Source organism: Balaenoptera acutorostrata, chromosome 1 (assembly GCF_949987535.1).
Source record: "Balaenoptera acutorostrata chromosome 1, mBalAcu1.1, whole genome shotgun sequence".
Lineage (NCBI taxonomy): Eukaryota > Metazoa > Chordata > Mammalia > Artiodactyla > Balaenopteridae > Balaenoptera > Balaenoptera acutorostrata.
Genome location: NC_080064.1, coordinates 136,750,473 through 136,762,791, shown reverse-complemented (window position 1 = coordinate 136,762,791; position 12,319 = coordinate 136,750,473). Strand labels below are relative to the sequence as shown.

The following is a 12,319-nucleotide window of genomic DNA, read 5'->3' as shown; positions in this document are numbered from 1 at the left end:
GTTTCTTCAAATCCATGAAAAAATAGCAGACCACTTTTACAACACATTTCACAATGGTTCCTTCAAAATTAATCTTTTGAGAAATAATGGAATAGAACTACATCCTTAGCATACTATGAGCATATTACTCACTGAAACAAATGTCTAACTGTGGAATAGATCATTTTAACTTTGCCCTGTAAAGTTAAAATAATTTAGCTATAGTCTTCCTAGAGCTGGAGGGTAAAGAAATATGAGCCAAATTTAATGGAATCAAATGTGATAGAAACAAAGTAAGGTCTGCTTTTAAGTTAAATGAGACTTGAACTTCACTGGTGAAGGCAGTGTGTGTGTGTGTGTGTGTGTGTGTGTGTGTGTGTGTCTGTGTGTGTGAGATGAGCCCACTATGTGCTACCAGAAAGAAATGATGCAAACAGAGATAGAATTAACAAATACTTGTGTACAGAAGAGGGGAGGTAATCGGTTCAGTGTATTCTGCACAGCCAGACCACAACTAGAGTATTGAATTCCTTTCTGGGCATTGACCACATGAAGCATGCCAGGTTAGGGTAAATAGGAAAGGGTCTGGAAACCTAATCACATGAGGGGATGTTTGGATTGGAAAGGAGAATAATGGGGAGGCATTTCAAATATCTGAATGGTAGTCAAATAAAACAGGAAAAAAATTTATCCTCTGTAGTTTCATAGCAAGGAAAAAGCACTTGATTAAGAATTAGGAAAGCTGAGTTCCAGTGCTGGCTCTGCAGAGACCTCGTTGTATGCCCGTGGATGAGTCACTAAAATGCTCTGAGTCGCAGTTTCCAAACCAGAAAAGGGGGAAAGAATTTTATAACAGATAATGCTACTTTTAAACAGAATGGTCTCTTTCAAGGTGCATACTTTACTGCTAAATGCATATAAGCAAAAGCTAGAGGCCCATCTCTCAAGAACTGATAGATTTATATAAGGGAAGGAAGCTGGACACAGGAAGGGAAAAGGGTCTCTATTAGACTGTGGTATATGGTGGGCACTGAACATGTTTTGTTAGACGGATGGTTGTAAAACTACTAAGATTTTATAATTTTTTATTCTGCTCTGGAGAGCAGGGGCATTTGTGTGTTCTGTATAGTATTTAATACCTTAATAAATTCTACATAAGTATTTAATACCTTAATAAATTCTACATAATTATAATCATACCTGACTTTATCTTGAGATTTAGAAACATTAAAATATTTTTAACTGCACTGCTTTTTAAAGTAACTTTGATGAGTATATTGCACAGAATCACTGCAATGTATGCATAAGGGAATGGAAAAATAATCTACAAAGAAGCCTGTTGATGGTTTTAATCAGAATTGGGAGAAGTGTTCTAGAGGGCCTTCCTGGGTATCAAGAGACTAGAGTCAAAGCCACCTAGTAATAATTTATTACCAGTGATTCACCAGGATTAAGAAATGTTATGACCCTCTGCCATTCTTCATGATCTTATCTATTAAACACAGACATCAAGAGATATCTTGTACTCCCTTTGGCTTAAAACATACCCTACCCTAATTTTTACGCAGAATCTGTGGGATTGTGCTACTTGGCTGACAGTCTGACATTAGACATGAGGACCCAAGAGCAATCCTTGGTAACATTAATCTAAGAGGCAGGGTGACCTAGTGGTTTAACATGTAGACTCTAGAGCTTTGTTTCCTTAGTTCAAATCTTGACGTCATCACTTCTAGCTGTATAAGAGAAAGCAAGTTATTTAAGCTCTCTGTGCCTCTGTTTAGTCTCCTCATATTTATTGTAGGGATTAAATGGGAAAATATATGTGAAACAATTAGTGCCAGGCACACAATAGACACATCAAATGTTATTGTTATTATCAGTAAGAGCTCACAAAAATAAGACACAGAGACCCCTCCAAAAATAGGACATAAGCCTAGGCAGGTGTTTCTAAACTCACCTACACAGTTGAAACCTTCCTCTAGTTCACATGCCCTTGAGCAGCCATCTCCACTCAAAAGGTCTCCATCATCACACTCTTCGCCCAGGCTCCTAGAAGGTAAAAGTGTACATTCTTATGTACATACATACATAAAATGATTCTTCTTGTTTGGTTACCATCACTTCAAGTTCTTAAAACTCCTTATATGTATTAAAAAAAATGCAAGCTGGAGAGAAGTAGGAGCTAAGAGAATGCTTTTACAGGAAAAGTAGCTCATGGCTCAGACACATTAGTAGATCCATCAGGGGTCCTGCCAGTGTTTCTGGAAGATGATCTTACACTAGAAAAGACCTATCAACCTCATAATGAGGGGAATCCTAAAAGTAGTTAGCTGATCTAGTGAGGAGGAAACCTGCCCATCTGCGTGTGGTTTTGTTTTCTATCCATTTTCTTACTGACAAGTGATATCCAAAGTGACAACTTTTAGCTCCTAATAAAAACTTATTAAACTAGAATCTGAGGATGACTTCTTGGGGATCTGTGATTCCCTTAGAATGAATCTACACGTTTCTGCGTTTTAAACAGTGGATTAAATGATTTGTACAGCTCCTTCCTGCTTTATGTGTGATGGACTGCCTCTAGCTGAGACAAAGCTGCAATTCAGAGGTATCTTCTCGTTGGATGGCAGAACTGAGTATGACTGTTTACAGAGAGGGAATACAGGCAGAGTTTAAAGGAACATTTTGATAAAGAGCCTTGTGAGGCCCAGTAGCCAAGCAGGTGTTGCTACAGGTGAAGCTGTTGCAAAGCCCAGGCTAGAATGTGTAATATCAGATTAGGAAGAGGGCCCTTGCCTCTTTCTGCCCCAGCTCCGCAGGCAGATGTGGCACAATGGGGCATCAGAAACTCCGTCGGAGGACTGCTGTAGGAGATGCTATGACACAAAGCCAAGTATTTTGTTCAAGGAGGACTCTGTCTGGGTAGCAATGGTAATCTAGTCCTGCAGACACCTTAACTAGTGGGGAGCAGACTTAAAATGCGGCAGCCAGGGAGAACATCAACAACAGCCAGATTTGTTCTGTGCATATGTGAAGCATCCCCAGGGAGATATTTAATTGAGATGGAGGAGGAGGAGGGGCAAGCTGAGACTGAGTAAGGCAGACGGTGGCAGCAAACTAGCAAGGTTTGGGTATTAAAGTGACCTCAGTCACTTGATATAGTTCTGAGGTCTGCGAACATTTGGTGTTTATATTTCTATGAAAAGGAGTAGACTTACAGTAAAGCTTAGGAATCTTAGAAGATTGAAAAGATAAACAATATTTAGTAATTACTAAACAATGGGATGAAACCCCAAGAAAGGCTATAGATTGCTTTCTATTAGGTCTTCAAGATATAAGATACTGGGAACCCCCTGGCGGTCCAATGGTTAAGACTCGGTGCTTTCATTGCCATGGGCCCGAGTTCAATCCCTGGTTGGGTAACTAAGATCCCAAGAACCGTGCAGTGTGGCCAAAAATAAATAAATAAATAAATAAATAAAGGTGTAAGGTACTTTTCCTTGATCTGGGAAATTAAAAATAAGTCATCTTATTAGGATGCAGAATCTAAGACAAATCACAGTACCTAGCCTTCCAATTTCCTACTCCCAGCAGCTTTATATAAGTAACATATTAGGTTAGATAAGCATTCAGAACAGGTTAATATAGGGTGATCACTGGGACATGGAAGTATTCAGTGCTAAATTCCGGCAAGTCCCAGGCAAACCAGAATGAATTAGTCCTCTAGATTGATGTCACTAAAGGGTAACAGAAAAATGAATATGGCATGTTAAGAAATCAAAGAAGTTATTCCATTTTTACCTTGGTGATTTTATGGAATAGCGGGAAATTACATTACAATCAGGTCTTCCAGGGATCAAATGAGCAAGTGAAGCTCAGAAAGCTATACTGATTTTCCTCAGGTCACACAGCTCATTAGTAGTATAAGACAGGCAGCTGATCCAAAAGCTATCCTCACATCTTCCTTCAGCATCATTTGGCAAGTAACCTTCTCCACCATGAATTCCTGCCCTGAATCACTGCCCAGCAGTTGTTCTCTGAAACCTGAAGAGGGTCCCCACAGAATCAACCCCGATATCTATGACTGGGGTGAGCTCTAAATAAAAGTGGGCCCATCCTTAACTACGTAGAGATGTGATTGACCACTCAAGATATCTACTAGGTCCTAGATTTTGTTTAATACTTGCATCACATAGTGCCCTGCCCCTTACATTTCCCAAACCAGTCACGCTGAAACTTGAGGCTAACCCTCCTTGTCCAAGCAGGGCAGGGCATCCTCCCTCACACAATACCAGGCACACAGTATGTCCTCACCTTGCAACCTTCCCGTCTCCACAGTAAGGAGCTCCATGGATGTGGCTCAGAGGAGGCGAAGCTTCTCCCAGTTCTGCTCCAGCTGCAGCTTGAACTTGGTACCGATACATCTGCCCAGGTGTGACCTCCCTGTGGAAACCAATGGGCTGTGACCACCACATCCAGGAAGTGGGGCACACCCTGGGTCCTTTTCAGATGGTTTGCAGGAGTTTAAAATAAATATTACAGGGACTATAAATGTTAAACATACGCCACATTGTTTGAAACAAAGATCAGGGCATATAGTCTTACAGAACAGCAGAATGTTTGAAACCATGTTCAGTTCTGTATTCCCAGTACATTCCACATAGTGAATGTACAACAAATGCTTGCTGAATTAAAACTGAACTAACAATCCTATGCAATCTAGGAGGACAGTAATTCGAGTGTATCTTTACCATGTTACATATACACACACAGAAAACCACCAACTATTGAAAACCTAGTCTTCTGTATCATTCAAGTAGTCATAGAAACTGAAGATGAAAGTTTCAGAGTTTGGTCTCAGCAAGGCCCTTCTTGGGTCTGTGAATCAGAGTTTTCTTGTCTCTCAAGAGAATTCTTGTCTTGAGGAGGCAGAATGCTTACGAGGAAAAGCCACTCTCTCCTAGAAGGAGGTGAGAACAACTTCCATCATCATGGTGTGGATGCAAGAAATTCCACAACTGGAAATGCATTAAATGACTCCCCACCTCCAAACCTCCAAAATACATATGAACCAGGAATGGAGTTTTATCAATTGACACCAGAGATGGAAGGAGTTTATCTGATTCTATCTAGAGCCCAAGTGCACTGATCAAGTGGAGAACGTGAGAGACTGAACATTTGCAAGGGGGAAGGGACTCAAGAGGGAGGTTGCTGGTTCCAAAGACAAATTCTGCCCTCAACTTAATTTTTGTCCAGTGCCTGCCCTAACTGGAAAAGTACCACTAAAGTCAAGCTAGGATGGGAGTGACCTAGGAGAACAGGATCTCAAAGGGCTGTTGGGACTGCCGTAAGTGGTGCCCACAGCTCTCCTGCCAAGACCCTCTCTTCTTTAACACACTCTTCGACTCAACCACAAAGCCTCTACTCTTTCGCTTGATGCTGCAACCAGCAAACAGGGAATGTCGTGGGGTTTCAAAAACACCTTTAAACACCTCTGTACTGGCTTTTGGTTATTTTAATAGGAAAGACACATAATTATGAAAGATATAAATTTCCAGATTAGCTTTCTGTAGGGAAGCACTCTTCATCAGAGGGCCAGATATTTCAAAAGCAAAACCAGTTTTATATCCTAATCAATTCTGATGGCTTCCCTTTCGCAGGGTGGTTTCTGTCTGACTTCTCATCCAGCCATGCATAAAAGTCTTATACTGCTCTGTGGCTGGGAAAGGATTGGAAGGAAGCATCAGGATATGTTTACGCTTCTTGGGGAGAAAACTCTGCAGCAGGTAGCCCCGACCTTCAATGAGCTGAGTCTGTAAAAAGTAATGTGTTACTAAGGAAAGGGAACCAAAATGAGACTCAGTCAGAAAATTGGATTTTAATCTTGAGCTTGCCACTTACGAGCTCTGTTCAACCCAATTAAAGTTAAGCCTTAGTTCTCTCATCTATAAAATGGGATATTATTGACCTTAAAGGTTGTATGTACGTGTGTGTGTGTGTGTGTGCGCATGCACATGCACGTGTGTATATCAAGTTAGATAACAAATATCATTTTAATTGCCTTACTAAAGAAACCCCCCCAAAATATATTTTTTTCTTTTCAAATCCATCCCATGATCTATCTTCCTTTTTTGCATGAGCTTTTTGACCATTTCACTGTCTTCTCGTTCTAATTCATAGAGCTAATATGAGAGGAAAAATGTAGTAAAATTCAAGGTGAACATTTTTCTCTACTCTTTTGTAGCTGTGGCAGACTGAAGAATGGCCATAAATTCTTCCCATCCCAGATGCATGCCCTTCTGTGATGTGACTTTACTGTTTCTCTCATCAAGAAATAGAATTGATTTTGCCACCCGCGGAATCTGGAATTGACCATGACCTGCTTTGGCTAGTGGAATGATATCATGAGTAATGTAAGCAGAGGCTTGAAAAATGTGAGTGTTTGGGGACTTGCCATCCCTGCTTCTGGAAAGCCTTCCACCAGCATGAGAACAAGCCCAGGCAAAGCCTCCTAGTGAAGGAGAGACAATGGGGAAAGAGAACTTCATCATTCCAGCCGTGCCAGTGTCTTAGCTGAGCCTCCAATGCGTGCATGAGGTTGCCTGGGGCCACCTAGCCCTGGCCAAGCCGGTCCAGGTGAGTACACACAGCCAACCCATAGAACCATGAGAAATAGTATTTGTTGTTTTAACCCACTATGTTTTGTGATGATTTCTAATGCAGCGAAAACTAACCAGTATAGCACCTTTGATAAAACTTTTGTTTTACCCTGAGTTCTGCCCTCAGGGCAGCCTCTGAGGAAAATTATGAGGTGAGGAAAATTTGCCTTTAGAGATACCAGCCTCCTACTCTATAGACATTGAACTCTTTTAAGCCAATGATCTTATCTTAGTCTGTGTCCCCACCACTGAGCACACAGTGCCAGGAGCACTTAAGAACTCACTAAATGTAGAAAGAACAGAAGAAAGAGAAAGAGGAGGGTCGGAAAAGAAGGAAAGAGAGAGGGAGAGAGGGAGGGAGGGAGAGAGGGAAGAAAGCAAAATGAATGAGTCATGAAAGTAGAGTATAGTGTCTGCAGGACCCTCGGCTTCTCTGCTTAGCTGTAGAAGAGGTGACTATAACCTTTGAATGGTATAGGAGCTGTGGCAGATTATTTAAAAGTTACAGCAAGGATCAAAAATCAAATTGTGTTACCAGATAGGAGTATCTGACTCTGATCAACTTACTTATGGTAATTAATATTTTCAGTCCAACTGAAACATATCAAATACTAACCTCTTTTTTCCATAATCGTAAAGATGGCATCATCAGTCAGAACACCTGCTTGCCCCTTCTGGGAAATACTTTTGCTCATTTCAGAGATGCCACTTTAGAATAAAACCCCCTCTGAGAGTCTGAACATTTCTCCAAATAAGGGCATATCAGAATATTAAAAAATGGAGAAAAAGGAAGCCAAACCCACTCCCAAAGCCTCAGGAAGCCCCATGGTTTAGAAAGCCCTACTGCCCAACTCACACGTCTGTGAATTTCCTGTGAGGATGTGTCACCACCATGGGCAAGCCACTGGCAAATGGGGGCTCACGGAGGACCTGGTACCTCACGGGCCTGCAGCCAGAACACAAGGGACTGTGGGGCTGAGAAGTCAGGAGAGCTGCATCAATCTCCATCCGCTCATCAAAGGTGTAGACTTTCACCCCCGAGACTTTCCCATCAACGTGCAGTTTGATAGTGAGTGGGGTGTCACAGAAAGTGTCTAAGGGGCCTAGGTGCACGGACTCCTGGCGTTCCAGCAAGATCTCTGTGTCAAAAAGCGCCTGGGAGGAGTCCATGGAGAGGTAGGTGACCCATAGGGTGAGAGTGTCAGCTTGGACTGGGTGCTGGAAGAGCAGCTCCAGGCTACAGCCTTCTGCAGGGCAGGGGACCGTCATGTTCATGTGGTACAGGTGGAGCTCAGGACTCCAGGCCTGCAAGCTTGGCTCACAAGGTTGATCCACGTCTGGAGGCCCTGAGGGAGATGAGCAGAAAGACAGACGCATCAGGAATCACCATTAAAAATCTGAAAATGAGTCGCCCCTATCAAGGGCCAGAAAAAACAATGAAGCAGAAGAGAACTTTGAGCACATTCTTAGAGAAGCTGGTCAGCTTAGTAGGTTAGATCTTAAGTATTACTGAAGACAGAGGTGTAACAATTCAAAAGCACTATGCTCCAAATCACCACTTCCTGGTACCCTTTAACAAGAGAAATCCAGCATGGCATTCGGAATGGAGTGACCCAGAGCCTAGGTGGAAACATGAGACTGATACAGGTAAGGTAAGTCATGTCCTTAAAGAATCCTTGAGCAGAAGAGAATTATTTGTACTTAGTTTACTAATAATTTATGATAAATTAATGCTTCTGAAGCCCTGTTTTATTTACTAATCAGGCCAATGTTTGTTTCAGGCTGTTGCTACAATGTTTAACTAGGCTTTTCACAAAACTTCTCTGATACCCTAAGATCATACCTTAGCAATCCTTCCAATGGACTGTTAGCCAAACTTTAAAACCATACATTGAAACTTCCCTTTTAGTTCAAATATATGTAAGCCAGTAGAGCACTACACAAAGGAAACTGCAGGCAGGAAATAGAAACACTTTTCTTGAGTGGAAAAAAAAGGAGATTCAGTAGCCAAGTAAAAATGTAATGGTGAAAAATCAAATATCGCAAACATATAAAGTCAGCTCTGTGGAAATAATCTATACAAGGTGGTTTCTCCTATAACATGAGGGGAATTGAAAGAAAACTGCTAAATTAGGATGCAGTAGTTAGGCTGTAATTGGTGCTGTGCATTAGCTGTGTAACTGTGGCCAGTCTATCTAAGCCTCAATTTCCTCATTTATAAAATAAGCACTATTTAACCCCTGCCTTACTAGATTAGTGTAGAAGATCTATACAGTGTTCCTTAGAAATATTTGCAAACTACATTTGCAAAAATAGAATGACTTAGCCCTTCAGGATTTGGAAAATAACGTTCCAAAGCCCAGAGGAAATAAGTTCAAACATGTGTGTGCTACATCTTATGATCCCTATTGTTTCTTCCCTGTATCGTGAATCCATTCATTCCTTAATTCAATAAAAATTGACTGTGTACCTCTTTCACACCTAGCACAAATCTAGGTATCAGAGATGGAGTAGTGAACAAGAGAGACAAAAGTCTTGACCACATATATCTTACCATAGGGTGATAGCTACAACAATAAGTAAAGAGGCATCAGTATAATAATGTCATCTCTGAAGAAAAATTAAGGAGGATAAAGTACTAGAGAATAATGGTGTGAGGTTGGGGGCTATTTTAGATCAGGGAGACAGGGAAGTTCTCTCCAAGGAGATGATATTAAGCAGGGAATATGTCTGGTTCAATTTTCTATTCCTCATAGCATTCAGAATGTAGTTGGTGGTCAATAAGTGTCCATTAAGTGTCATTAAATACATTTTGATCATATCTGTAAATATATGTGTTTGTGTGTGCTCTGCTGGGGAATCAATTCCTTTCATTTTATACATTTAAAATATGACTTGATTCTTCACCTGTTCAAAGCAAAGGAATACCAGTATTTCCTCTCAGTATTTTCCAACAGGCATCCCCCAATACTAGCAGAGTAAAGGCCCTTGGAAGCCAACTCAATAGCAGCACTGTCTGTCAGAAAGTTTTTATTATGATGTCATATAAAGAGATGAAGTGGAGGCCCTAAAAGTTGATTTGGTATGCCTGGAGACACAGTACAAGAGTTAGAACCCAGAACTTCTAATTCCTTTCACCTCTACCAGATAACTTTAAATTTTTCCAAGAATTAAAAAGAAAAAAAGTACAGGGCCAGAGAGTCAAATGGGCATTAAAACACTAGCACAGAACAAACTGTTTGCCACAAAAATGGCCTTTAATGAAATGCCGATCTCTAAATGAGTCCTACTCAGTGCCAATGTAAATTTTATAGTCACCTTCCATTCTTCCCTGAAAAATCCTTTGAAAAATGTTCTATATGATCAATCAAGTCAATTGTCTCCCCCCAGATTCCTCCTCAAGGCTCCTGTCATTTGAGTAACTGGGAGCCCAAGGGGATGCTGTAGACTCTTAGACCAATGTTCTCCTTTTTTTTCTTATCAGAGTCAAGACTATTAACTAATTCAAATAGGACCCTGTCCAACAGGTCTTACTGAGTCGTTTTTAGGCTCTTAAAAAATATAAGAAAAAGAGAAAGGTGATGACTAGGTAAACACTGAAGACGGTGACTGTAGAAGAAGTCAAGCCATTCATCAGAAGGTGCTAAAACTCATGTCAGTAGCATTTTTGGACTTGAATTGGGGTAGCATTCATGCTCTACTTTGCCGTAGAGGCACTGTTATAGGTAGGTGAGCGAATATGTAACTGAGAAGTTGGGGGTGGGACAGGAAAGGGGACAGCTAAAAACATTTTCCCCCTCCTAGAGCCTAGCTTAGATCACATCCAAAGCACAACGAGTACCAGTGATTAATAGACTCATAAAATAGCATAGCTGAGAATGATCAGTTTGGAACACCTAGTCCACCCCACCGCGCCCAAACTGGCTCAGTCAGTGTGCATGAGTGTTCCCTGCAACGTGTTCTCTGTTAGCCTCCTGATAGAGGGGAGGATGAGATCAGCTTACGTTGTCATGTGGCAAAGCTGCTCCATGGGCTGACAGGCACATGTAATACGACATGCCTGAGCTAGCTCCTCCTGAAGTCGCCCCCTGAGTTCTCCGTCCCTCTGTCCTCTCTGCTTCCCTCTGCTTCACCACAGCCACTGGCACGTTAAGCACACATAGGATATCCACACAAAGGTACCAGGCAGAGTCATTCCCAGACCCCTGGAGATTTCCAGCACATCACACACACACACACACACACAAGCACGCACACAGGCACACTACCTTTTTCTCACCATGCCACCGCTCCACCCTTTACCTCCACCCCCCATGTCCACCTTGGCCACCAAGGTGTAAATGAAAAAGTCATGGTCCTTTACCCACAGCCTCCTCTGGGGTCCAGTAACCCGAGGAGTCACACACGCGCCGGGAGGAAGCCGTGTGCACGTACTGACGGAACGTCCCATCTTCAGTGCAGGCACCACACACGCTGCCCGGGACCCTAGGAAAACAATGGGTGGGGATGGAGATGGGGAGAATAGATCAGATGAACTGGGATAACGAAATTCACAAGACCTTTGGGGCATGGGAGTGGCAATGGGTAGTGAGGCCTTAGTGGGTAACTGAGAACACAACTATTTCTCAACTCATTTCCTTCTTGTATAGACCTCATCTTTGCAAAATTCGTAGTGACATGAAAATCTCAAGGTTATGAAGCAGAAGAATTTAACTAAGTCATAAAGGAGGCCTGTGGAGATGAAAGAGGTCTTCTATCCAGTCAACACAAAATAATTACAATCTGAATCTTTCAACATAAAACGACTTATACACTGATTCTCAATAAGTCATCCAAAGCCTCCTTGCATTCCCCCAACTGAAACAGACAACAAGTTTCACAGTAAACTTATTAGTTATATGTGCTCTTATGTTTTAACTCTCTACTTTTAATCACACACATAAAATAAAAGTCATATGAAATGTAACGCTCCTTGGTTCTCCATTGCCTATAGGGATACATCTAAATTCCTTCCATGATACAGGGTCCTTCAGAGGATAGCTCCAGCCTTACCTACTTCAGTCTTTTCATGAATTTCATTTATGTTCCCATCACAATAACTAATCACCTTTTCACAAATACATCATACCCTTCACACAGCTCCGTGAAACCTGCTGTTCTCTCTCTGGCTAAATAGGCTTTCTAAGCTTCTCTGTTTAGCAAGCTCCTACTCATCCTTCAAGACCCATGCAAATGTAACCTTTGCAGTGGCACTTAGCCTGACTCCTCTGGATGGCCAGCACTCTCTCTTCTGGGCACCCACTGTACATTCTGGCTCCCATTGTAGGGCACTGATCTGTGGTGTTGAGAATCCCCATTCCCATTCCTCCTCCTTTGCCTGTGAGCAGATCCAGACCAAGCTCTCTTTTTCTATGCCCAGCAGTTAGGACACAGACTGGCCTCAGCAGTCCCTCTGTGAGAGCTTGTTCTATGCGCATCCTTGAGACTATTAATACACCTATGAAGAGCTCTTCAAGCACCGTATCTTGAAGAGGTAATGACAACAATAGCTGAATAACAAGGGGAAATCACTTGATGAGGCCTGTCTCTGATACTTAGAATCTTTTTTTTTAATTTATTGAAGTATCGTTGCTGTACAATATTATAAAAGTTATATGTATACAATACAGCAATTCATTTTTAAA

The 12,319-nt window shown here is 41.7% G+C and overlaps 1 protein-coding gene across 1 annotated transcript in view; it reads right to left on the bottom strand.

The window, feature by feature from the left end:
* PAPPA2 (pappalysin 2) overlaps nt 1-12,319 on the bottom strand; it is a 320,327-nt gene that overhangs the window by 150,109 nt on the left and 157,899 nt on the right. Inside the window, exons 6-9 of the mRNA XM_007165366.2 lie at nt 10,999-11,120; nt 7,492-7,981; nt 4,291-4,419; nt 1,937-2,028 (exon numbers count right to left, since the gene is read on the bottom strand). Coding sequence (XP_007165428.1) covers nt 1,937-2,028; nt 4,291-4,419; nt 7,492-7,981; nt 10,999-11,120 — 833 coding nt within the window. The remainder of the gene's footprint in view (nt 1-1,936; nt 2,029-4,290; nt 4,420-7,491; nt 7,982-10,998; nt 11,121-12,319) is intronic.